At 40.5% G+C, this 27841-nt stretch overlaps 2 protein-coding genes across 4 annotated transcripts in view; one reads left to right on the forward strand and one right to left on the reverse strand.

Moving 5' to 3' along the window:
* Positions 1-2381, forward strand: part of ATP5PF (ATP synthase peripheral stalk subunit F6) — a 26396-nt gene extending 24015 nt beyond the window's left edge. Inside the window, exon 4 of one of the 2 annotated variants that reach the window (XM_085885651.1) lies at positions 2066-2381. In XM_085885651.1, coding sequence (XP_085741777.1) covers positions 2066-2094 — 29 coding nt within the window. In that variant the 3' untranslated portion in view covers positions 2095-2381. The remainder of the gene's footprint in view (positions 1-2065) is intronic. The other variant, XM_085885661.1, reaches the window with a different exon arrangement.
* On the reverse strand, positions 2260-27334 carry LOC147034582 (somatolactin-like). Of its 2 annotated transcripts, none has more exons than XM_085885642.1 (5): positions 27321-27334; positions 18562-18713; positions 16992-17108; positions 6446-6613; positions 2260-2603 (listed from the first exon to the last, which is right to left on the reverse strand). In XM_085885642.1, the coding sequence occupies exons 1-5, from the start codon at positions 27328-27330 to the stop codon at positions 2439-2441; spliced, it is 612 nt and encodes a 203-aa protein (XP_085741768.1). In that variant the 5' UTR covers positions 27331-27334; the 3' UTR covers positions 2260-2438. The 2 variants fall into 2 exon arrangements, with proteins under 2 accessions (XP_085741768.1, XP_085741758.1); XM_085885632.1 differs by lacking the exon at positions 27321-27334 and adding an exon at positions 19304-19372.
* Positions 27335-27841: the final 507 nt, after the last annotated feature.

Below are 27841 nucleotides of genomic sequence, written 5' to 3' on the forward strand. Positions count from 1 at the left end.
CCAAACTCCCATTAGAGAGTTGTCAGAATCTCATTCATGGCTACAGGAAGCACCTGACTGCAGTTATTTTGTCCAAAGGCTGTGCTACCAAATATTAAATCTAGGGTGTCAATCATTTTGTCAATGCCATTTCTCTATATTTTCTGATTTTAAAGGATATATTAAGTTCTGAATCAAAAACAAAGGTTCTTTCATATTAACAGTGAAATGAAGAATTGTGGAGACCAAATACTTTTGCCAATTTCAACTTATTTTCGAGAAAATTGTAAGTTATTTGAAAAAAAAAATGCAAGGGTGCCAATATTTTTGGCCACGACTGTATGCTGCAGAAAGCGTGCTCGGCAAGCAGAGCAGGATGCCAGACTGTGTCAAATCTCTGAGGTGTGTCCAGCGAGTCGGTCCTAACCTCTTGTTTGATATTTATTTCTTGACCATCTGTAGGAAAGAAGCATATCCTTAACTAAAGTTGACTGACCAGGGCAAAATCCAAACTGGTGGTCAGAAATTGTGCTGTTAAAATAAAAAAGGAAAAACAAAGTTTGCGATCATGGATTTCATTACTTTGCTCACATTTGGAAACGAGCCTACAGCTTACCGGTCCTTCATGCACAGATTAGAAGTTTGGTGGGATGATAGGATAATGGATCTGTTTTTGAATCCTTTTTGTGAGTGGGAGTTATGTCAGCTGTCTGCCAGGCAAATTGGAGGCACTCAAAGGTGAGTCATATGCCTGAAAAAAGAGGAGAAGCAAGAGCAGCTAAACAGGATTTGAGACAAAAGCATCGATTCCTTCTCGGCCTGTTGATGATGCATGGTGAGAAACCTCCAGATGATAATAGACAGAACTTTCTCCATCTTCTCCGGTGAAAAAGATGCAAATTTCAGTTGGCATTGGTTTCAAAAGGGTAAGTTGGTATATAACATAATTGGATTGGTTGGGTATACAATATTTGGAGGCAAACATTTAATTGAGACGTTCTGCTCTGGCTCAAGCAGAGTCTGTGGGGAGGCCATTTGAGGTGACAGATGGGTTGGAACAAGAACTTTCACCAGAGAGACACCTGATAAAGTACCACTCGTACCTGGAGGATGAAGACCTGGAGCTTTGTCTTTTTTGCCTTTTTAACTGTTTGTTACTTCATCTACTCCCACCTGGCACTCATCTAAAAATCATTCCTTACTTCCAAGATAGATTCTCTCAGCAAATAGTTCTTGGGAAAATGTTGAAGCAAAATAAATATTTAGTTAGTGTGTTTCTCACTTTCATCATGAACAAATGTTCCTTGATGCTATCCCTCAATACATTGAATATATTTTCTCAAAAAATATTAATATACTGACCTTGCACTGACTTTTATAAACAAACTGGATAAAGTATCTGTCACTTTGCTGACAGATTTAATCAAAAGATGGAAAGTTGTACTTCACCAACATTCTGCTCTATTCACTCTATAATTTGGTGGAAGTCATCTTCCATCTGCATGGAAGTCGGCCAACATCACCTTCGTTAACCATCCTTGCAGCTTACATATGGCGTGAGCAAAAATCACTTCAGCTTCACTGCGAAGCTGTGTTTGATGCATTGGTTTGAACCTCCACTTTGAATGAAATGAAACATTTTCAAAATTTCGCATTATTCTCACTCAGATTTCAACATCACTGTAATGCATATTAGCAAGTTGTTTAAACTTTCTTTATAATAAGAAGATGATTTGTAATACTGGATATGACCGGGTGGTGCTACACGACGCACATTTACAGTACGTAGAGGGAATTGGGGTCTTCCTCCCCACCCTGAACTCCTCCCCCAGATATACTACCAAGACAGAAACCATACTTGGGGTACCCTTCGGCAACATACAAAATTTGGTTGGATTTGGCTGTCGTGTTAAAAAAAATATATATACAAGAACAAACATGAATTGATCTTTATATACGAGATATCCATGTAAAGAATGATGTTATTAATTTTCGCTGTCATGTTTTGTTTTTCATTGGCTAAAAACAGGAGGTTTTATTTTGGAATCGGCTTGTTCTGTCTGCTTTGTCTTCTTTTCCTTTTCAGAGCCGGTGTTTGAATACAAGCACAAGTGAAATGAACGACATTATGTGATGCTCGATTGATGTAAATGGACAAATAAAAACATTGTGCTGAATGTCTCTGTTATTCACCATTCCTATAAAGTGGCTTTTTGATGAAATACTATGATGAAAAGGGTGATGATAAAAGTTTTCCTAAATTTGCAACATCTGTCAAAATGAAGGGATATGAAACATTTTATTTTTCTGTACATGAAACAGCATTTTAAATTGGCAGCAAACAATAATAAAAGTTCATGTTGGTACCATGGTATCAGCATAAAATTGTATTGCAGTATAAATTGGCATGTGAGTCATGTTCAGTGACATGGTTCTGAATTTTTAATATGACCTGTTTGCTAATTACAATTGCTTTCCTGAGACCTCTTGCATTTCAACATCTTGAGATAGGTATGCACCTTATGTGCATCTTTCTGGAAGCAGTGTAACAGAGAGTAGTCTTGACGTGTGGCTGGTATTTTCACTGGATTTGGGCGAACGGGCACAAAATTTCTTCCAATCATCTGCATGGGGTTGAAGAAAAGTGTATCAGCTTTGAAGTGAGACTTAATATTTATTTGCTTTTTAAAAAGTCTGACCTACGAGCTAAAGTTATTCTCCTTTCATGTGTATACATTTATGAATATTTTTAAAAGCTTGCTATCCCCATGTTTTTTTTCTTTGTTTGTGTGTTTTTGGAAAAAAAAAAAAACGGAGGTGGGGGGGAATTTTAATTGGCTGTCTGTCTTTGTCTGTCCATCCATCCGTCCATCACTTCATCTCCGAAACCGGTTGCACAGAAATTCACCAAACTTGATAGTTATGAACACCACATGCTAAGAAGGTACAAGAGCAGTATAATGTTTTACCACACCCTCTTGGGCTATGTCAAATACCGGAAAATGCAATTACAGGCATAATTTTAAAATGAGACTTTGCATATGCAATCAACATCGGGGGACGCATAAAAGATGTAACGATTTTTTGGGGGGCTTTCACCCCTGGGTTTATACCCCAGCAGTTGGGGACTTGATCACAGGGGTCAAAACGGGAAAGAAATTTAACTCAAAATTTGATATTTGTTAATTCCTGGTGGAAATTTTTGCCATCTTTTAATTATGCTTTCGGTGGGAAGCATGCAAAATTGTAATGATGCACCATCAACTTCACTTTAGTTATTATTATCATTATGGACCCTTATTATTATTCCCACACTTTAAAAAAATAACATAGGACCACCTGTCCTGATGCTCACCTGGGTCAAGAGCAAGTCATTCAAACCCCCCGCAGACCTCCTTTAGACCCTGAATTTTTTGATACCATGAACAAACTTTGGAACATCACAGGTGATGAAGGTTGGAGTCAAGGTTCATCAAAATTGTGTGTGTAGTTTTGGAGAAGAGAGTATATACATTTTTTGGGGGGGTGGGGTCCAAACCTCCACCCCCCCCCCCGTAGAACCCCTTGTTGAGTGCAGATTTTGACGCGGTCACTACACCTTCGTTAAGCATCGCATATGAAGCTTGTGGCCAAGTTTCATCAAAATTGTGTGTTTAGTTCAAGTGATAATGACTGAAGTGTTTACGGACTGACTCCCTCACTGACTGACTGACTGACTGACTCACCTCAGGACTCTGCTCAATCGCATAAAATCCCCAGAACTATGTTCCAGGTAAGCTAAAAAAAACGGGGAGATATTGTAATCTGCTCCATCTGTGTTCGTCTCACTATCACCTCCTAAATGGTTGTGCAGAAATTCACCAAACTTGGTAGTTGCGATCACCACATGGCACAAAGGTGCAAAAGCAGAAGCATTTTTTAAGCTGCCCACTCACCCTCCCGGGTTGAGGTCAATTGTTCAAATACCGAAAAATGCAATTGCAGCACGATTTAAAACATTTTAAAATGAAACTTTGTATATGCAATCACCATTTGGAGATGCATGAAGTCAGGTGAGATAAGGTATGGGAGCATGCGCCGGAGCAGCGCGTCACTGAATCCACTTTCTGCCAGTACTCCAGGGTCTGTCTGACCATTCCCCAGGCAGATGCCTGGCCCATCCCCATCTTGAGATGCTAATTAACCTGCTCCAACAACGAGGCACATTGTCGGCCCATTGGCCCCCTCCACTCACGAGGCTCCGTTGCTAAGAGAATCTGGTGAGCAGGATCAGCGTAAGGAAAATGAGCCATGCCCATATATCCACAGCTGATGCTTATGGACTATGCAGGTAACAAATCTCAGTTGAATCTCTCTCAGCAACCGCTCATTGGACAGTACAACCAGCGGCAACCAAGAATTCTCTGAAGAGACCGAAATGTCAGCCAGCGTTTCCACCAATTGACAAAAGTTCAGCGTGGATGCCACAAATCCCAGGAGCTTTACCCCATTTCAATCGGTTCACCACAGCTTGTGTTTCCACAAACAAAGGTGGATCACAGTTGATGGGAGTGTCAATAATGGGGATAGTAACACCCTGGACATCCAACTCAGCAGCTCGTGGATCAGCCTGGTACAACCGCTCAAAGTAACTGGCCCAGCGGGCCTTTACTTCGGACTCCTCTTTCAAGAGCCTACCACCCTCCGCTCTAACTGCAGTGCACCGATGGATGGGCTTAGAGGAACGCAATGCAAGAATTCCTCTCAGCAGGATGATAATCACTTGACCACAGGTGATGCTCTTCCGTCTCACAGATGCCTCACACATAGGCCTCCTCGTCCATCCTCGGCACACGTTCAGTTTTATGCCTCAACTTCCTGAACAGCTCAGCTCTGCCATAAAGCCTGGCCCTGTGACTCTGGTCAATATTATCCAGTGTTCTTGAGAGACAAAATTCTTCTTCACCCAAGGGGAGTTCCAAGACATCCACCGGCAACATCATGGATGGTAGGTTTGAAGGCACTCCACAACTCAGGATTCCCCAAAGCACCCAGTCCCCCCAAATCCCCATTCAGCCTGTTCACAAACTCCTCAGCTACCCTCTCATCCTTGAGCTTGCCATCATCCAGCCTTGGCTGGGATGGTTCCATTCTCCAGGATTTAAGCTGCAACTTCAGAATTCTTACCACAAGCCTGTGGTTGGTATTGAGGAACTGAGCACTCCACTGGACCCTGCAGTTCTGGATCATCCTCCAACGAGCACATGGTCAATATCCTTTGCCACATCACCAGCGTTGTAATACCAAGGCCAACCATGAGCCTGTGGGTGCTGACACCATGAACCAGCCACCTTAATTCCATGACTTCTTGCAAAGTCAAGGAACTTATTGCTATTCTGGTTCCCATTTCCAGACCCATAGGGAACAACAAATGTTTCAGAACCATCCCTATCAGTTCCAGTCAATGCAATGAAATTCCTCAATACTTGAAGAGTATCTCACCTGAGGCACTGATCAACCACAGACTCGAGCTTGGCATAGAATGTGTTCACGGTGAGATCACTCACCTCAGTCCAGAGCATATACAGAGACCAGGGAAATGACACCCAATGAGTAACGAATCCTTAGTCTCATGATACGTTCATTGACCGGTGTTACCTCAATTATCATTGGAGTTAGCTTGTTGAACACAGCGACATCAGCTCCTTGGGCATGGTAACCATCAGAGCGACTAGACCAATAGTGGGTGTAAACACCTACCATGATCTTGCCACTCTCCTGTCTCCAAACCTCGGAGTGCTGCAATACCGATGTCCAAACGCTTGAGCTTGTATGATAAGACGGGTGATCATCGTCTCTTCGGTATAGGATATTCCAGGCTCCCCCCGAAGGGACCACCTCAGGTTAACCCAAGGAGACTGCCGTCTGGTGGACGACACCTCAGCACCAGTATGTAACTAGTATGATGAAGTGTATAACGATATTGTTGGATTTGACCCCCGTTGATGCCCCAGGAACTTAAGGTCACGAGCATCAAAACGGGGAATTTTTTTCACTCAAAATTTGATACTGAGTCATTCCTGGTGGAACATTTTGCCGTCTTTCAACCTTGCTTTAGGTGGGAATTATGGGAATTTGCAAAAGTACGCCATTGACTTCACTCTCGTTTTATGTTAGCTGAATGAAAATTAATAACTGTACTATGTTTTCTTGAGCCAAAGCATACTTGAAGGTTTGTTTAAATTTGACAATGGATGAATTGGACTGCTATTTAAAAGAGAATCTGAGAATGATCTCACGTTAAGTCATGAGTATAAACTTCATTCCACCAAAGAAATTCACCCACCAGCTTTCGGCAAATAAAATCGGATTTCATTGAACAAACGACGGCGATCTTCCAAAAATATCCTCCCTAGCCCTCAATCGTCAAATGTTTTAAGAGGAAACATGAGCGTTTTGATATGACCAGTGGGATATTTCCTCTCACCTTTTGAATGCTTATGATACCTTCCTGGAGGATGTATTCTTCCCTCATCATCCTGTTCAGCCTTCCAGCCAGCTCTACCGAAGTATTGCTGTATCGATCCAGTGTGAATGTGCTTTCCTCATTCCATGAGCTCACAATCTCCAAAGCAGTGCTCAACAACTGATTGTCCTGTAACCGAGATATACAAGATGCATGTATGCATTGTATCGTGTGTTGTGCAAGGTGTTGGCCTTGTTGTGGCAAGTTGGGAAAGTTTTCAAATGCACTGTATATTTTGATTTAATTATTTTTTCTTGATTTTAATTTGAATTGGCAAAGGAATTTTCCATGGAATCGTTGGAATGTGTGAATAGTATGAGCTACTTGGTCTAACAGATGTTTCGAAGGGGGCTCACCTACCTTTGAGCTGTCTCGTCTGGCTTTGATTCTTGGCTAAAATATAAAATTGTCGAATTGGGGTTTTGCAGACAGGGCATTACATCTCAGTGTGCAATTACTCGTGTGGATTTTAAGCTGTGGCCCTGTCTGCCACCATCAGTTAATGGACATTAAAGATCCTGGCATGGTTTCTTTGTCGAAGAGCAACTGAGTTATCCCCAACACCCTGGCTTAGCTTCAAATTCCTGCCTTGACTGATTGCTGGCAAGGCATTGCCAAACTACCCAGCACAATCATTGCCAGGAGACTGCTGAGACTGAACTGATGCTCTGTCTACAGGATATGGACATGAGAGAGGAGCTGCTTCGCTTCTCATGAAGCAATTTTGGATTTTAATTATTTTCTTTTCTTTTTTTTTCATTCGTTACAATATTTTTATTTGAGATACGTTAACAGCTCAAGTTGCACACTCCAGGATAAAAAGGTTACTCACTGAAATTCACTGATCTCATTTTAAAGAGCAACTTCAAATAAATCTGTCCTTCAAACTCTACATGCAGGATTTAACTCTCTTGCTGTACTGCAAGTATGCAATATATATATATATATATATATATATATATATATATATATATATATATATATATATATATATATATATATATATATATATATATATATATATTTTAATTTGTGTAGCCATGAACACATGCCCCACCAGCATTTTCTGCAGAGGATACCTGATGTAATAAATAAATTGCCCACCTGATTTTGGCAGCCATTATTACAGTTAATGAGGTTTATGAATTGTAGCTGGGAAAAGATAGTCAAAATGCAGCATTCTGCTTCGTTTCAGCCTGATATCTTTGGATCCTTTGTAGCAATGGGACGGTTTGCCAGCTCAATTTTGGTGAGGGAATCCATTCCACACTGAGGATGGTCAGTGAGTCAGAAAGAGGTGTGCAAGTTTTTATTTTTTTTTTCCTTTCTCAATGTTGGCAGCAGGTTGGGTGGGGCAGGGGATGAGCTGGCATTCCCACGAAGGCTTCTAAAGCCTTCAGGAAAAGTGATACTGCTGGAAGAAGTGTAGCAGCTGGCACCATATTTTTCAGTGGGTGGTTCTGTGCCTTTAACAGACTGCATTGAAGCAAGATGTTGCATTGTAATTTTATCACATCTATTTATGTCAATAATTCATTGGAAAGGAATGTGAGCATTTCCAAAAATAAATAAATAATAAACAGGTTCAAGGCAGACATGCTTAAAAAAATAACTCGCTTTCACTTTCAACCTGTGTGCTCATGCTGTGTGCTAACAGCTAATGTTGTAATAAATCTGCTAATGCGTAAATATCACCATAATAATTCAAGTTTATGGAGATGGCTCTGCAGGACAAGTCAAGCATGCAAAATATATTTCTTGCTTTCTTCCATTACTTAATCAGGTATTGCTTAATTTTATGACATTCAATTTAACTTGCTACATTTAATCAAATATGGCTTATGATGTATTAAATTGTTTTTTTCTGTTAATTTGATAAGGCTTTTTCTTGTGTTGCTTTCATGAGTTTTTTTTTTCATGTATTCTATCCTTTTTATCCCACCACCCCCCCAATAAATATTTAAACCATCAACTATAGGAAATCAAAGCAGTTTAGATCAGTTCAAAATGATGCTTGAAGGAGAGCTTTGAAGCATGATGAAGAAAATGACTGAAAATGAGGATTATAATTTGGTGCAAGTAGAAGAAAAATCCAGAAGAAAAAGTAGATTACAGACATATATATTATTTGAGACAAATTTCGATAACTTGTGGGGAAAATTTTTTTCAATTTAAATTCCCAGCATTTATTATCCATTTTCTCAAATATTATACTTGGTCTACTTTTTAATGAACAAAAAAGGCAGCTGTTCAGAAGTCATCACATCCTTAGTCTTTTCATCATACACTGCTGTCATTCTCCTCCACGTATCAATTGATTGGACATGTACTGTATATGGTGATGCTGGTTATGGAATATGCGAATTACATCTCCAAACTCTGCCTATGACATCCATGGCCAACTACACTCTTGGATTACTGACTTTCTTTACTCTCGTGGGCTAACGTGTCACTCTCAACGGGATCCTTTATTCTCCTCTCCGTGTCAAGGCTGGAGCGCCCAAAGGCAGTGTGCTTGGCCCCATCCTATACCTAATCTTCATCAACGAACTTTGACTCTGGGAAATCCTCTTTATCTCCTTGTTGTGACTCCACCCTCTGCCATAACATCTTTCATTCTCTGATAAGCAGACAGCTTCTTTCTCTGATTGCTTAATTCCCCCCATCTAAAACTCTTTTTTTTTCTCTGCAAGTTTGATAAAATCACTTGCTGGTGAAACACTTTCAATATGTCTTTTAAGCCTGAGAAAACTGTCTCTTTCTCTGTCTCTGTCTGTGTCTGTGTCTCTGTGTGTCTCCCCCCCACCCCCCCCCGAAGAAATGAACGTTTCACAAACTCTTGGGTCTTGCTCTCCACTATGATATTTCTTGGGCAAACCACATTTCAAAGTTGGCCTCCAAAGCCAGACACTGACTGGGCATCCTCTGTCATGCAAAGTGCAAAGTCCTTCCTTCACACACCTGAGATTCTATCCACATCGGCTTTAATCCACATATTGATGGAGTACTGCTCTCCCCTCTGGACTGGCGCCCCTGCCTCACACCTTGCTCAGCTTGATGCTGTGGAAATCGAGGCTTTGAAGATCATTGGAATCTCTTGTGATGAAGCTGAGTCTGGGCCTATCAATTCACCATCTCCGACAGATCGGTGGTCTTTCGGTCTTGTTCTGCCGCCTTTGTGGTATTGCACCCTCTGCTCTCTCCATGCTCTGTTCCCCCAGCTATCTGCAGGATGCAGGTGGTCAACCAGCAACTCCTCCTAGTGAAACTGCCAAAATCCAGAACAACTGCTCACCTCCACTCATTTGTTCCTCTTTATTCCCACCTGTGAAACCAACTTCCACACACTGTTCAATCTAACTCTTCCCTCCAGGTCTTAAAAACAGCTGTTCACCACCGTCTAAAATAATCCCACATCCAAAACCATGATCTTTTCTTTCACCCATTAAACCACCCCCATCCCCTCCCAAAAGTTTACTTCTGTATCCATCTTGTCCACCTCTTGCATTCTCCCCTATCCCTCATCGTTACCCGCATCCTTTATTTGTCCGTCTTCATGTGTCCCCCCTGTCCGTCCTGCTGTTGCCATTTCCCCCCTTTCTCCTGCTGTTCCTTTTGTTATGTATTGTCGTGCTTCATTTTGTGTTCTGGCTCTTCCACGAGTCTCACCTTAGTATGCACAAAATAACCCAACACCACCTAAGCAACGAATGCCGTTAGCATGAACACCCAGGTTAACGTCTATCCAAGGGACAGCACACCCTGCCTTGTAAAACACTGGGATAACTTTATAGCTGGTTCAGGATTCAAACCCATGCTTAGAGGTTAGTGTACATACCTCGATGCCATTCCATACCAAACATTACTCAATGAAAAAACGCTATTTCTTAAAATACCTAGTTTTGTCGAAAAGCAGTGGATAGACTAAAGTGATCTGACTTTTTCTCAAAAAGGAGATTCTTAAAAACAAATTGGGAGATTAAGTCGGTGTGAGTGTTAAGCAATTGTTTATCATGGTAAAATGTGCGTATTTCATTAATCACTCATTTTGGGGACTCAAAGGGTTAGTGTCATGTTAAAACTTGATGTGACCGTGGAACTGGTGATGACGTCGCGGTCGACACATTTTTGCAGGGCTCCAGTCAGTACCTCAAAATTTGCCAAGACACCATTGGACAGGACATTGAACATCGGAAAGGAAGCAATTACGAGGGGATCTGATTGAGATGCTTAAAATAATGAAAGATGTGGACAAGATATGCGAAATGGAATTTTTCAGCAGAGTGGACAGTGTTAGGAACAGGGGTCATCGCTTGAGGGTAACAAATATGAGAGTTCGGACAGTTTTGAGGCAGGGGTCTTAGTTGGAGAGTGGTTGATGCATGGATTGTTGTCTCCCCGGAAAAGTAGTGGCACTGGAGGAGGTGGATAAGTTTCGGAGTGATTTAGATAGGTACCTGGATGAATTGGGTTTAGGGGGTATGGGGATATTGGCTTGTGTGCATGGGAGGTAGCTTGTGTGTGGATGGGTGATGACACTGAGGTTGGTGCAACGCAGGCATGATGGGCCGAATGGCCTCCTGTGCCAAAGTTCCTTGTGTATTCTATTGTGTAACAAAGAACAAACCAGAGAAGTATGGAACATGCTTGGGGAAGGAATAACAAGTATAAGGAATTGAAAGAAGGAATCAATAACAGCGTTGAGAGAAACGAAAATTTGGGAGGGGTTATTTTAATTATTTTGGGGAGCAGGTTAAATTAGAGGGAAGAAAGGGAGCAGAGTGTAGATGACATAGAAAGGAGCCAAACCATATGGGACACAAATTATTGAAGTTGGGGATATCGAGTACAATGATAAACATAACGGATGTGTAAAAGTTTGAAGAATAGTTTTTGGGTGAGGGAGGAGGGTGGAGAGCAGAGGGAGGGATGGAAAACAGATGGAAACTGCTCAAGCATGAGGCCTACTGGGAAAATCAGAAGGTGTAAAAATCCTAATTTTCATTTTATACTGGTTGTGTTTGTTTTACTTCTCTATATTCACTCCTGAACCGTTGGATGAAATGAGTTGAAAACTTGTGGTTGTGCTCGCAGTTGGTGCGCATGGGAAGCTATGAGGAGGCAAGAAGAAAACTAGAAAGCATCTCAAAATGCAAAGCCTGCCCATGTCCCAATTATCAGTCTTCTCCATATTCTCATAAGGGACAAAAAAAGTTATGGCCTGAACACACACACACACACACACACACACACACACACACACACACACACACACACACACACACACACACACACACACACACACACACACACACACACACGCAAAACCCCATCTCCTGCTGCATGGGGGACTGGGCTAAAATTACACAACTGGAATGGGGAATGGTCATGCTGGATATGTTTTAAATTCAACATTCTTAACACTCGATATTTATAGTGATGCTGAGACAAAAATTATGAAGATAGATCTGCCAAAATGTTCATACTTCTAGAAAATCACAGCGTTGGGGTTCTGTGGGGGGAGGGAGGATGGACACTATTTATCTCTGTAAATGTGTATCGTACGCTGCCACCTGCCAGGATTACAAGTTTAAAACTAGAAAGCATCTCAACATGCAAAGCCCAAACTAACCTCGATGAAAACAACAGTTTAAAAAATTGCACATTTGAGTCATTTGTGTTCTCCATATTCGCATCATAAAGGTTTATTAAAGATTGAAAAAACGGGCACTTGCTGCACTATGGATGAGCTAAAGGCTATTTGTATTCACTGTGGTTTTGCCCTTTGACATTTGACCCATTTATCAATTAGACTTCTCCATATTTTCTTCAGGGTTTGTTGAAAATTTGATGGCAAAAGGTCAAATGATAAAAATGTTGTGGTCTGGACATAGTCGTTATCATTATGTACCAATGTACCATTATCATTATCACTCTGTATTTAATCGTATTTCCTGCCAATAAATAAATAGTTTATGGAGAGGGGCCTCCCATGTTATAGCACTTTTCCCCAAGCAACCACATCCCTGGAACTCATCTTCAAGATGAAAAATAAATAAATAAAAACCCATGGCTCATACAACTATTCTGCCTGGGGCTAATAGGACTATTTATAGTTACGATGACTGCCCTTTCACATTTTCACCTAATTATTAAGAACCGGCAGAGTACCTGCCCTACAGGCGATCTTGTTCTAAGCTTGCAATGTGTTCTTCAGACGCATACCTTTATTTATGTGGGTGGTGTATAGGCAACTGACAGCTCTATACAGGCATAAAATAAAATAAATAACCAAAGTCATGTGCATGAAGTAAAACATACCTATACTGCTTATAATTCAAAACTCCTCACTGCACTAGAAAACGTGTGGACAGGAAAACTGCACTGTGAATGGTGGAGACTTGTAATACCCACCCCCACGTGGAGGCGGCACTACATGATACACATTTACATCGAGAATTTGCATCCCACCCCTACCCCCAAGACCTCCGGAAAAGACAAAAACACCTCGATACATTAATTGGGGTAATGCTGATCCTACGCAGCAAGTCTGGATGCAGTTGGCACACAACTGTAGGTCGAGTAGCTCAACAAACCTTCCCATGTCTTCCCAAACACTTATGACCTTCCCCTTTTCAAAAAGCTGATTCTTTTACTTTCTCAAAAACTCTTAGTCTATTCTATCTCTTCTTACTTTTCTATTCATGTAGTTCTTTTATTTAAGGCTTGGCCTCGATGAGGACTATTCAGTCCGTGCCTGTAGCCTTCAACATTAAAAAAAAAACAAGCACACACACAAACACCAGTCTGTGAATTGTAGTAAAGATTTTCTACATTTTGTTTTTATAATAAATGTTTTTTGAAAATTTGACGACAAAAGCTCATGGTAAAAAAGTTATGACCAAAAATGAATGGGTTATTTGCTAGTTGTACTGTAAGTTGAGAAATGTCAGTTTGTGTGTTTGTTTGATTTGTGTGCACACCTGAACTGCTGGACATAATGAGTTGAAAATGGTGATTGCACTCTGTTTGGGGGGGGGGGGTTGGGGGTGTACACAGGAAGGTTAAAATTAATTGTCCCCAAGGTTCTGGTTGAAAGGAGGAGTACTGGTACTGGGTGAGGGGAGGACCCTTCCACCTTGCAGCCTTTGAAAAATTCTGTTGTGCTTCTGTTCAGTACATTTCCAAAGAATAATCGAGAAATCTTATTTCCATGTTGAAATCCTGTGTAAGTTTTAATGTGTGTTACCTTTAATGTGACACGTTTGAGCATTACTTCCATTGGAAAAATAATGAGCAAAACTGTTCTTTGAGATTTGAAGGTGACCTATTTTACAACACACCCTTTAAAAATAATATGTTGCTTTTGCTCTCTCTTCGACCTGACTTCTCTGTATTGATTGAACTATTTTATTCGAATTCTTCCTATTTTGTTTCTTCAGATTACCTTATTGTCTTTATTGCCCATTCAGATTCTTGCATAAATAGTTTCATCGTTGCAGCCCTCTGGCATAGCATTTTAGCTCTGGATCGCAGTAACATGTCATTTTTGAGACATCTATGTTTCTTATTTATCCAAATAATGAGATTTTAAAATACCAAATATATTATGATAGCATGTGCAGTTCTCAAGTTGTGAGCAAATATATTAGGGATGTCAAGGAAAACTAAGGAATGGAGCATTAAAGATAAGGCACTTTATTCTGCAAACTCACTATAACAATGGCCATTTACAATGTAGCTATCTCTGAAATTTACTTATTTATAGATGGTCCTTTACCCTAAGTTTCTGCCTAATTTCATTTTGCAAAGCTTGTGTTGATTATGCTCTTTAGGTTAAATGTGTGTCTTTCTGCAATAACTGGTTGGTGTGGACTTGTTAGTTCAGTTCTGTATTATTCTTCTCGAATGATTTTAATGGTTTTTCTCATTACTCTCATTTTCAATGATATTACTCATTGATATTTCAAATACTGCAGGTGAAATCAATGGTTTCGTTTTTTTGTGTCCTGCAATCACAAATTAATGTTAATTATCAATTATGTACCATGCTCAACGCAGTGAATCGGTTCTGCCAAAGTATTTTCTTGGCTTGGGTTACAATCCGGGATTGGTCGCCACTCCAACACAGGAAGTTAGGGCAGGAATTTGAAATTTGGCCAGTGTGCCGGCGAATGTCATCTACGTTTCATGAAGGGCACAGTGACATCTTTAACGTCCACCAACTAATGCCAGTGGACAGAACGCCAATTTTAACGTCCATCCAAGGGACGGCACACACATTGATGAATCACCTTGTCTGTGAAACACCAGGATGACAGTTTATAGCTGGGCTAAGATTTGAGCCCATACTAGACAGATCTAGGCCATCCTGCCAGCCCCAATGTTAATTTACATAATTTGTTGCCTTTTATATAGTTCACTCTATTTAATCTCACATATTATGTTTTTTTTAATAATATTCGTATTCACAGAATATATATCATGCTGTAAAAGTGTCTATTGTAACTTTCTTTATCAACACTATCCTTGGCAGACCTAATTATGTTTGTATCAGTACTAATCGAGCTTCATCATCAACACCTGGAAGATCATTATTTTTTTTTGTGTCGTTTCAACATTGTAATTCCCATATAACTATTACTTTCACTTTCATTTCGTGAGTCATAAGTCAACAAATTAATTGGTAATCAACCCATGTCATTCCTCCTCAATGGAACTGGGTTTTAGTTGAAAACTTACTTCGTTCAGAGCATGAGCAGCTTTGCAACCTTCACAAAATTGTCCTTATGTAGAAATTATCATCACTTTACGAGCCTGAAAGTGCTTGATAACAGAGCGCTTGCTGCAGTAGTGCAAAGAGACAACCTTTGTGGATGAAATTGGCAAGTTTTTTTTTTCATGAGGAAAACACTCTACTTTCACAAGGTGATGCTCGATTTGGATGAAGCACTAAAAACGTCAATTAATTGACTCGCTATATTTTTGTTTTAATCTTCACTAAATTTGCCTTGATCCCAAAAATGGGCAAGCCTCAACAACCAAGCCACTGCTTGTGTTTGATAACCCTGTGGTCTGCAACAGATACTTGTAAGACCTTGGTTGCAGGAACATTGTCTTCACAAGGATAAATCAAGGTTTATACATGGTTGGCAGGCATTTTGCTCATGTCATGTCTGAAACATCCAAGTAAAGTAGGTTCATTACAAATTCATGTGTTGGGCTGGTCACCAATTCATTTGTCATCCTGACTTGTTTTAGCTGTTTATTCAGCCAAACAGCAGCAACAGGCTTGTTTGTGTTGGGTTGTTTGCATAAAATTATTCATTCTTTTAAAATGATGACATATTTGGCCAAAAAGTCATTGTTACATACTTGATGCTATTTAAAGTTCAATTTTTCCTCCAACTTTCCTTACCTAATTTATTAATTTGTCAATAATGATAAATGTGACTTTAATGGACTCCACACTAGAATACTATCCCAGAATAGAAGTTTTGCGTTCAAACAAGACTTCAGACATCAAGTGCTATTTCAAATTTGGATTCTGACCTTCAATGTTGCTTATAAGGTAGTCGATGAAATCCCAGCTGGCTCATTATCTTCAGAGAGGGAATAATAATATTATACACACTGTGGTTTCTTCTTGTTTTTTGTTTTCTTCTCTTGATGGACAATAAAATTGTACCTATAAAAACAGCACCACCCAAAATTCCCCGAATTGAACACCAAAATGGAATGTGTTAACCTTGTTGTGGCTTACTCGATACAAATCATGCCCTATTTTTCCACAGATTATTGGTTATCCTTGTAATGCATTTCATAGCCATTCTCACAACATTTGTGAATTCCTGCGGTATTTAATTATCCAACAATAAATCGAACACTGCCCGTCTGCTTCCAGTCTTCTGGACATTGTAAGTACTTAACAAATTGTGTTCAGATGAGTCCTGCACTAGGTCTATAAACACTTGTCTTTTTCCCCTATATGCTCTGTGCAAATCAATCTGGATAGTTAAAATCTCATCTGAGCAATTCTTATTTCATTTTATGAAACAGTTCCTTCTGCATCTCTTTATTTCGCATTAACAGGCCGATGCCAACACTCTAGCATTGTCTTTATCAACTTATCACAACATATCATTTCCTTTTAACCACAGCACCTTTCTTTGTGTCCTAAAATCCTATTATGTTTCATATTCTTCCAAAATTGTCTTCCATCATTAAATGAAGCTACTTCTTCAGTTTTTCTTTCTTTTTGTAACTATTAATATTGTAGCTTGAAAATCTTGAAAATTAAAGCCATCTTTATTGAGTCCTGTTTGTGTTATGAATATCATTGCTTATTGATCTCTGCTAACCCATAATCTCCTCTATAGTCGATCTTTTTTGTCATTTAATGGAAGTGTTGGATCCTTTTGATTCAAAAGCGCAACTACATGTGAAAAAAGGAAGGATCGATTTTAGTGATGAAGCAATAAGATTTGAATGGCAAGGCTGAGCTTACCGGGAACTTCTGCACCACGGCCTTGCTGCTGGGTGTGTTGTCTGGCCACACATGACATTTTCCAGGCGTATGGTTCCAAGGTGAAAAGCGATCAGAACTTGACACGTACAATGTTTCCTGAAGCATAGGGTTGTTTTTCATGTTGTGATTTCATTGCAACTTTACTTGTTATCTGCATCACCAGTAAATTGGCTCCATGTTCGTGTTGATGAACTCTCTTTTATGATTTTGTAAATGTCCAACACTGTGTTACATTTCTGAAAAACACACTCGCTTCAAAAACAATTGCATAACATCTTCATAAGTACATACTTAACCATCTTTACTTTTTCCACCAAAGGTGAAGAAGGTTATGTTTTCACCCCTTTCTGTCTGTCTGTTTGTTTGTCTGTGTGCAGGATATCTCAAAAAGTTTTAGATGGATCTGGACGAAATTTTGTGGAGAAGTTGTGTGTGACAAGGATGAAGTGATTAGATCTTGGTGAAGATCCGGATCCGGATCCGTCTACTCGATTTTTTTAAAGTGATTCTGCACCATTGAGCGATAGGGTTAAATCCAATATATAGCAGAATATCTCAAAAGGTTGTGGACAGATATGGACGAAACTTGGTGGGCACGTTCGGAGTGTGGCAAAGACAAATTGATTTGATTTGGTGAAGATCTGAATCTGGATCTGGATACGAGAATTATTTGATTTATAAAGTGATTTGTCACCATTGAGAGATATTAATAGGGCCAAAATCGATATAAGCATGATATTTAAAAAATGTATCGGGCCCGATATGTTCTCGTGGATCAGGCATTGCGTGGCGGAGGTATGCGTTCTACCGAGTGCCCTTCTAGTTTAACAATATGTTGCCCTCCTAAAGAAAATCGTTCACTCATCACTATATTAATGTTACAATTATCCCTGATTTTGATGATATCCAAAACAAATGGTATAGTTAGAACTGTGGTCCATGAGAGTTGTACTCTCATATACCATAGTTGGTAACAGTTCCAACTACAGTAATTTGCAGGTTAATTACTATAGGAAAGGAATGGGAATGACAATCTTTTTATTTTACATCTTCTCCTCCTCATAAGCCCCCCCAAACTTTCCATCCATTCACTTCACTCAATCCTTTAAAAACAACCTCTCACATCGTTCCCACCCCCCTTTCCCTTTATCCTTTCTCGCTATTCATCTTTTGCTTTTCTCAATTTTAACGAAATTGGCATCTTTTGAATGCATCCTTTCTGATTTCAACACTTATTCAATTCGTAATGATAAGAATGATATATGAAGGATACGTGGGTATTTATAAATTAAAATTCTTATTGATCATTTTGGAAAGGGGGACCTTGAAACTTGAAAGTTTCTACACAACAAATGACAGCTATTATATTTTCATGCATAAAATATATTATTGTTGAGCAGTGAGATGAGGCGTGGAAATGCAAATTTACGATTCGTTAAACTCAGCTGCCTTTTTCAATTGTAGCATTTGAAGCCTGTGAGAAGTGTCTCTAAGTCCCTTGCAGAAAGTCGGTTGTGCCCAGGAGAGTGTGACCTGTCCCAATGCTCACAAATTGGCTGTAGGCTTCTGCTGAGAGGCGGTGGATGTTTTCGGCGAGGGAGACACTCAGGTCTAGCGCCTTGCTTAGCAAGATCTCCGTCTGTTCTTGCTGGCAGTGAGATGTGTGAAGAAAGACCACGACTAGTAATCCCAGCTGTGTGACTGAACACACACAAACATGCATGAGGCATCCATCCAATTTTAGGGAAATGGGGTGTGGTTATCAAAACAGCTACCTCCCTCTGGTTTCAATATTTAAATCATGTCTTTAGCTTTTACTGAACTGTGAAACAACTTCTTTCTGGTATTCACAATATCAAAATATGCTTGGATTTTGCAGTGAAGCTGCATTATGCTAGAATCATTTATTGGCAGGAGCAACTATGCCCCCAAACTCTTTTGATGAAGAGAAAAACAGGTGATGCTGCTTGCAGAGGACAATGTCAGCCTTTTAAGTGATTTCAACAGTGAGACAACCATTCAAATTTAATTGGTTAAAAGTCATAACTTCACCTGAACATACATATGAAACATTGAAGATTCATTTCTTTAATATAATTCTAATAATTATTTTGTATGTATATTCCACAAGAGGTTACACCAATCCTATGTTATTTCAGCACACATTTATGTCTGTACAATTAAAGTGATATCAAAGAAATCCAATAGCAGTGAAAATACTGATTATTCAAACATCAATTTTGATCAGAAAATGTAGTTTATTCCTATTCAAATTAAATCAACGATCAAACCTTTTGACATTTTGCTATTTCGTCTGAGATCGCGAACTTTACAGGAATCTTCTGCTTCTTGTACCAGTCTTAACGGTCTTTTTTATATAATTTGGAGGTTGTGAATATTGCAATGGGTAACATTCGGGACACAAGCATGAAATATACAATGCAATGGACCGCAGCGTGGGAAAGGTTCATATTCAAAATATTCAACATTCTGGTCACATGGAAACAGTTGAAAAGGAGGAAAACCTTGGTTATTAATGAGTAATTGTACGTCGACAGAGGATGCGAGATTGCTGTAAATGTCAGACATTAAGCACGTTGGCAAGCTGTTTAGGAACTGTGCAGTCACAACCATTAAACGAGAAAGCATCTCAAAATACAAAGCCCATCCATGTCCGCTTTGTACTGGAACTAAACCTGACGAAAACAACAGCTAAAAAAAACCTAGATATTTGCAATTGCAAGGTGATCACCAAGGGTAAGTGTCCTCGTGTGCCCACGATCCATTGATGACCTTCAACATTTTAGGGAGAGAGTGTAAATAAAGAAAATGTGTCCCCATATACAGTCTCTACATAAAACTTAATATCATGAAAATGGAGGGGAAATTATTCTCGTTATGATCAAAAAGTTGTTTTTTGTTCACGAGGTCACAATCTAAAAAGGTAGGTCAAGGACACTCATCAAATATCAGGTGCACAATTTCAGTGCAGGTCCACAATTATGATGCAAAACCATCTTGGAAGGCCAAGCAAGCGGTCATTGATATTCTGCATTGACAAAATTGAGCAATGACTAAAAACTCGTTGTTTTTTTCAGAGCACCATTTGACCTGGACCTTTAACTCAGAGGGGCATGATTTAATTTAAATTAAGCATAATTGTGTCATCCTCGAGGATATCTAATGAGGGCAATTTCATTCTCATCAGATAAACCTTCTTCCAGTTGTGGTGAACCATGTTAAAATGTCTATAATGAGGTCATGAGTTAATAAATTGGGTCAAGTTCAAAATATGCCGAACCCGCATACTTTATATTCCCATTATAAATGAAAAATTTTCATTCTGAAAGTCCCAGCCTGCTTCTGAAACTCCCAGATATGGCTCGGAAATTGGCAGAAAAGGAAGAAGAAAAAAAAAACCTAAATATCTGGATTTGTACTCCGAGGGGTAAAAGTAACTCTGGGGTAACATTAAAAATTGTGGGCACTAATTGTAGAAACAAACTCAAACAGTTATGAGCCTATCCTGTAGGTGAGGCTTTTTTAAAAAAATGGAATTTTATTCATTTTTATTCTCTACATTCTCGTAATAATGGTTTGTTGAAAGTTGATTGAAAAAACATCAAATGGTAAACACACACACACACACACACGCACACGCACGCACGCACGCACGCACGCACGCACGCACGCACACACACACACACACACACACACACACACACACACACACACACACACACACACACAATTGTAAAACCCTGTCTACCGCTGCATAGGTGGATGAAATAATTATACAATGCACCTGTATTGTTTACAAAATATAATAGGTTGCGTGGTAATGACATTACTGTGACATAAGGACGTGTACATATATAATTATCTGCAGTGGTGAATGCCAGTCATTTTACTCTTTCTCCTATGAAGGACTAATGCTTGATACATCTGCATCACTTTGCTTTCAATGAGGAGGAGCATACTATTGCTGGCCGGGGAACTGGGAGAGAAGACCATCAGGGGGGGAAGCTATTTCGATTTCCCACCAGACTCTTCAGAATCGCAGGCCGTCACACACGGATAACTCCGTGACATGGCGGGTTGCCAACCGACCGTGCATGCCAATAACTCAACCATGTGACTTAGGGTCCTCTATATAGTTTATGCGGTTACCTAAAAAATAATCATGTGATCTAATTACCGGGGACATGCCCTTACTTTAAGCCTTGTCTGAACCAGATCACTTTACCGGATCACATGCAGCCGAGCGACACTGCCAAGGACGTACTGGCTAAAAGAACGGATCGTTGGGAAAAAGTGCGCTTAGGCTAGGATACGGACCATGCTGGATCAATGAAAGAAAAGACAAAAACGAGCTGGGAGCATTTCTACCAAAGGATTTATTTCAGGCAGGCGAGGAAAGATATGTGGCACAATTAATAGTTTTTATTGTTGTGTGTAAGTGGAGTTAGAAATAAAAGTGTGGTGCGACAATAAAACAAGCATCTTACGAAAGCAGACACAGAGCAGAGTTATCCTGATATACCTTCTGCAATCTTAACTTAAGCAAGGACAGGCGCCATGACACACACACACACACACACACACACACACACACACACACACACACACACCCCAATGAATAAGAGTTAATGTGAAGAAAAAGGAGAGTAGATGAGGATAACGGTTTCACAATACCTTGCACGATTGACCGACCACACCACCCAGTACGTTTTGGGAGGATGCCCCACTGGGCAATACCTTCCTGACAACTGGCATGTCGTTTCCTCCTTCGTGGCACTTCTTGCAGCTAAGCATCGATCCAGAGAATGGGGCGTGGCTGTCAGGCGTGAAGGAGGGACTTTGGGTGGATCCAGCAGCGAGTGGGTGGAGAAAGATGGAGTCAGCAGCAAGTGGGCAGAGCGGCAGACAGGATCAAGTGGGTGGGTGGAGTCAGCAATGAGGTGGTGAAGAAGGCGGAGTCGAGAGAAGAGCGGGACAAGCAGGAACCAGCAGGAGCGAGCAGACTATTAACCCAGATGGCCCTGCGATCCATCCTTTTTAGGTCATCTCTAACAAGATGACATCATAAAACCAGTCTCGATGTCCGTCCATCCCCATTTTTTTCTTCCGATTTTCTTGATATTTGGTATGTGGGTAGATGTCGATGAGCGATGCATGACAGTATGACCTTTGACCCAATTGAAGGTCAACGTCAAGGTCACTCCAAAGTTGCGAAATCATCCATTTAAAAAATCTATCTCCTCCGCCGTTTATGATCCGATCTTCGAAATTCCTTCGGATTCTGATAACATGGAACAATATCTAAATTTGGTCAGGCCGGTTTTTTGAAATTGGTCCTGGTTATCGAGTCACATGTCTTCAAAGTTGGAAAAATCGTCGATGTGATACTGTCAAAAAAAAATTTGCCCGATCTTGATGAAGCTTGGTATATAGGTAGGGGTGGATGAGTGATGCATGACGGTATGACATTTGACACCATTGAAGGTCAAGGTCAAGGTCAAGGCCACTACAAAGTTGCAAAATTGTCCATTTTCAAAATCTATCTCCTCCGCCGTTTTTGATCCGATCTTCGAAATTTCTTTGGATTCTGATAATATGGAACAATATCTGAATTTAGTTGGGCCGTTTTTTATTTGTCCTGCTTATCGAGTCACGTGTCTTCAAAGTTGGAAAAATCGTCGATGTGATACGGTCAAAAAAATTTCGCCCGACCTTTTGAAGACACAATGGTCGTAAATGTTCCAAATCAACTATTTTCAAAATCTATCTCCGGATAACTCAGAATTGTAGTTTGATTTCTGAGGTTTTCTATCCTTCTTACTCCTGGGATTTCGTGTGTACGTTGAACCAAAAGACAAGACCACATCGAAGCCATTCTAAGCCGATCAGAGATCCACATCAACAGAGCTTCAGAGATGACCAGCACCCCCAACCGGGGGTAATTTTATAGACCCTGTTGTGTGGGGTGGGGGCGATGACCCAAAACGATGTGTCGTCACCCGAATTGGGCGTTCTGGTGAGCCCCGGCCAGCACACTGCCCAGCTGTGATGGCCGGAAGCGGCCTTACTTTACATCCGGCAAGCCGTAGCTGAGCTGTGGAATCATCTCGCTCTGAACACCATGATACAAATCACCCTGCACCGAACCCCCGGGCCATGACCCGGCAACCGGCTGAGGGTCGCATCGGTCCTGCATGCCCTCCTGGGCACCCCCGGCGACCCACGGTTAGCAATGGTCAATGTGCTTTGTTTGTCCGTATGCCATGTCACCCGAGCGATCCGGGCCGTGCAGCATGCCTCTGTTTGGAAGCATCTGTATCGAGGTGGAGATGCGAGAGGATGTCTGCCGTCTGCAGAAGACATTTGTGGCCGTTGTGTGAAGTGAAGACCGACTTTAAGACATTATTGTAATCCCATGCACAGACCTGAATGAAGAGATGCACTATGCCTGTCCTGTGCAGTGCACGCGGATCCGCCACCGTACATGCGGTTATTTATTGCAAGCTGTGCCTATTTCTGATCTGATCTATGCCAGGAATTGAAGGAAAAGATTGGATATAATTATTATATGTAGACTTGGGTTAAAAAGAGTATAGATATATGTATTCGATGGAGATTTGGATTGAAAAGAGGACAGATATAATTATCAGACTCAGAAATGGGATGAAAAGAATGTGCCGCGTGCGTCCTGTACGGTGGGAGCGAGATTGTTTGGTTCTACTGTCGGCCTCCGACACCGCATCCTCGCCATCGTGTTGTTGATGCTTTTCTATCCCCCCCGGGCACGGCACGTGCTGTCGATGCTTGTACTGAGTTTGCGAAGACGCATTCTCACAGTGAAGGGCGTGGCTGTGGCTTTTTCAGGTGGCCGTTGCTTTGATTTATTTCAGGAATAAGAGAATAAGAGTAGGAATTAAGTTAAAGGTTTAATCAGACTTAACTATGAGATCCACACAACGCACTTTGTCCCGTTTGACCCATTAGATATGAGGGGAGGGTCTAATTGTACCTATTTTAATGAAATAACTGTCTAGGGATCACTGTATGATGGATGCCATTGCCTTGGAGGGATGCGGTTCCCAGAACCGCAACAATACTTTTTGTCAATCTTCAGTTGATAAAACTTGTCATTCAAATTGCCTGTTGATTACTGGCATTAGCCTTTACTAATGCCCTTCCTTTTACAACAGGGGCAATCTGCTGAAAAATCTCGGGGTTTTTATGTACATCAACAATCCCTGAAATATCTGGAATAAACTGTCCTGAAAAAAGATGTCTGCAAACACAATAGTCCAAATCAATCTGCCACAAAATGGATGTCAGAGCTAGAGGTAACTATCCTGAAGCAAGCAGAACTGTGGGTTCAAAAGTAGAAGTACTCACAGGGATCGTTGATCAAATTGCATTTGCAAAGCATGGACAAGATATCACAACATATGCATCAGAACATAATCAGATGAAAAATTCACTTCATCATTGGGTGCATTCTGTATTTTTTATAAAGCAGTGACCCTATGTTTTCCATAAACATTGTAGCCCAGGTAGCCAACACCCCGAGCCAAAATCTAGCAAACCATTGGTACAGCTGATAGGGTGTCTAGTCAGAGTCGGTTTGGCATCGTTAGCAACCTGGGAGTGCACATGCACAATGCTCGAGTGTGGGTAATTAAAAGTTAGACCCAATGGAGGGCATGGTCAAAGATAAATTATAATTAAGGAAGTGGAGTCAAAATTCCACTATGTTTGCAATAAATATGACATGTTGAAAAGCAATGCCTCCTATTTATTTTTCTCCAAAACAGGAAAAGATATTCGAATGAAACAAAGCTCAGTCCACGCATTAGTTCTTCCCACCACTGTGTGCAAAGTTTTGTGATTCTGACACCAAATGTCTCATTTCTATGTTAGTCAAGATGGCAGTGGACAACTGACAGTGCTATGAAGTGGGAAGTGCTGGAGATGAGAGTTGAGTGCACCGTTATGATCCTGAGTAAGAGACAGTCAATGGAGTTCCGCCACAAAGGATCACCAGCCCTGACTTGGCTCTGTCAGATATTCATGTCTTTCTCAAATTAAAGGAACAGTTTCGTGAAGAACATTTTTCTTTCGACAACGATGTCAAGGGTGCGGTGAAGCGCTAGGTAAATCAGCGGGACACACATTTCCGTTGTGATGGCATTACAAAACTACTTGAACGTTGGCAGAAATGTGTGGACCACAGTGATGATTATGTTGAGAAATAAATATGCACCTTGGTAGAATAAAGATTGATGTTCGTGTCTGTCTTTGTTTTATTCGAATATCTTTACCTGTTTTAGAGAAAAAGAATATGAGGCAATACTTTTCAACACATCCGTGTGTGTGTGTGTGTGTGTGTGTGTGTGTGTGTGTGTGTGTGTGTGTGTGTGTGTGTGTGTGTGTGTGTGTGTGTGTGTGTGTGTGTGTGTGTGTGTTTAAAAGTTTAGGTTATTCCAATAATATTCATACTTCAAGGCAAATTCATTAAATCATATCAGTGATAACAGTCATATACAATTGCAACTGAAAAGTAAAGGTAAGAAGATAATGCAAGTGTGGAGCGGGAATCCCAAAATGGCAAAGGGTTCGGGGCTCTTCGTCAAGCCCCGGAATATTTTGAATTCTGAGCATTTTATGGCCACTTGTGCTACCTTTTCTGGGAAATTTATTTTGGGGGGAGGGTAATCAACTTATTTTGTGTGTAGTCCAAAAAAGGTAATCCCGCATGGCCTCGATGGGACTCATGTCCAGAGTCTAGGGTGACCATTGTAACACTTGGAGCACACCAGCTGGAACCTTGTTCTTCAAATACTGTTTTACTATGTTGTATGTGTGTTTTGGATCATTATGTTGTTTAAAAATGAGTCCTTTTCAGATAAAATAATTTCCACGAGGAACTACATGGTGCTGCAGTATCTTCTTGTACTTATCTTTTGTTAGCATCCCATTCATTTCAACAAGTTGTGCTCCACCAAATCTAAAATACTACTCCAGTCAGGGCCTCCCCAGTGTTTAACAGTAGGTTGAAAACATTGTGGATCGTAATGTTCTCCAGGTCTTTGATGCTCGAACTGGCGTCTGCTCCGAAATCCAAAAAGTTTAAACTTCAATTCATCAGACCAGAGTTCAGGATTCCATTGTTCAGTCACCAAATCTTGGTGTTGCCTTGCAAATTTCAGTCTTTTTACCTTATTCTGTAGTCTCAGCAGTGATTTATTTGCTGCAACTCTGCTATCGAAGCCTGCTGGAATCAGCATTCTGCGTACAGTGCTGGACGAGATGTTAATGTTCAGGCCTGCTCATTTAATTTGTCAGCTGCTGACTTGATTTGTTTTACTTTACCTAAGATGAGCAACTTCAAGTGCTTGTCTTCCCTTGGGGAGGTTCTTCTGGGTCTTCCTGGCCTTTTCTTGTCTTGTTCCAAGCCAATTTCTTCCAGGTGTTGCAAAGTGTGCCTTGCACCATTGTACGAGATCTTTGGCTTTTCTTTTATTTAATTCCAAGCATGCCCTTCTTCTGGCAGAGTTTGGATCTTCACATACTGTTCTGTTGAAAGTTTTTTTCCTTGGTGTCATTCCAACCCACTCTATAGACGTCCAAGCAAGGGAACAAGAGGTTTGTGAAAACTAATTTCACATACAGTAATACCTTACTGTAGTGGTGTGAGTTTTACTAATGCTCACAACACTTACGAACACAGTTAGGTGTGCTTAAACAAAACCCGGCTGGCTCTTTTATTGAACGGAAATTACTTTATCCATCAGCTCAGGCCGTGGCCATGTCTCCAGCCACTCTCACCTGGAGCTGGAACGCCTTCCCTCATTCATCGAAACTCAGCTCAAATCTCAATGGCGAGCTTCTATATTCAGTTTTACAGAATACTACACTCGTCATATCCATATTTCACAAAATCCAAATCACTACCCAGCACTACAGTTCGTCTCAATTTACATTCCGCTCCATTAGCTCTGGCTTCGCTCAAGGTATTCCATTTAACCTGATGTGTTTCCGCTCAGTCGATATTTGCGTGTACAGTGCAGTACAGTGCAGTACAGTACAGTACAGTACAGTGCAGTACAGTGCAGTGCAGTGCAGTACAGTCAGTACTGGTTAAACCCTAAAAAACAGAAGGTTCCTTTGGATGGTATTTTTTTTATTTTAACAAATAAACATTCAGGTAAACGTAACAGAGATGAGGAATGTGATAGATAGGAATGTAAAAAGTTCACAAACTGAACAAGTTCGAGTCTACACCACGTGGAGACTCACGTGACACCATTTCCTGTTCCTCCTGCCGAACTTGTATTGAACACGTCCAGTCCGTGTGTGAAGAAGTAGATATTAATTAGATATTATTATTATTATTATTATTATTATTATTATTATCAACAAGTAGATATTAATTAGATATTATTGATTTCGTAAGTATATTGATGGCTTCCGTCATCTGTGTGTGTTTGTTTGTGTGTGTGTTTATTTGTTGGCACGATAACTCGAGAACGGAAGAAGCTAGCAATGCCAAATTACACCAAGTGATTCAGGAGGGTGATGGCTAGTGCTGATTAGATTTTGATCAAAATCGGTCAAAGCTCAAGGTCACAGTGAGGTCAAACATTCGATTTTTGATGGTTTGGTACAGATACTCGAACGGAAGAAGCTACCAATGGCAAATTACACCACGTGATTCAGGAGGGTGGTGGCTAGCGCTGATTAGATTTTGGTCAAAATCGGTCAAAGGTCAAGGTCACAGTGCGGTCAAACATCCAAAACATTCGATTTTTGATGGTTTG

Source organism: Eptatretus burgeri, chromosome 1 (genome assembly GCF_056783735.1).
Source record: "Eptatretus burgeri isolate ZD-2024b chromosome 1, Ebu_testis_v1, whole genome shotgun sequence".
Classification (NCBI taxonomy): Eukaryota; Metazoa; Chordata; class Myxini; order Myxiniformes; family Myxinidae; genus Eptatretus; species Eptatretus burgeri.

Bases quoted from the DNA above. Each gene is read 5' to 3' on its own strand.
- LOC147034582 (XM_085885642.1), bottom strand. The intron at 6,614-16,991 runs GTAAGCTCAGCC...TCTCGGTTACAG, and splicing joins CCGTGGTGCAGAAGTTCCCG to GACAATCAGTTGTTGAGCAC. The intron at 2,604-6,445 runs GTGAGAGGAAAT...AACCCCATGCAG, and splicing joins GTATCATAAGCATTCAAAAG to ATGATTGGAAGAAATTTTGT.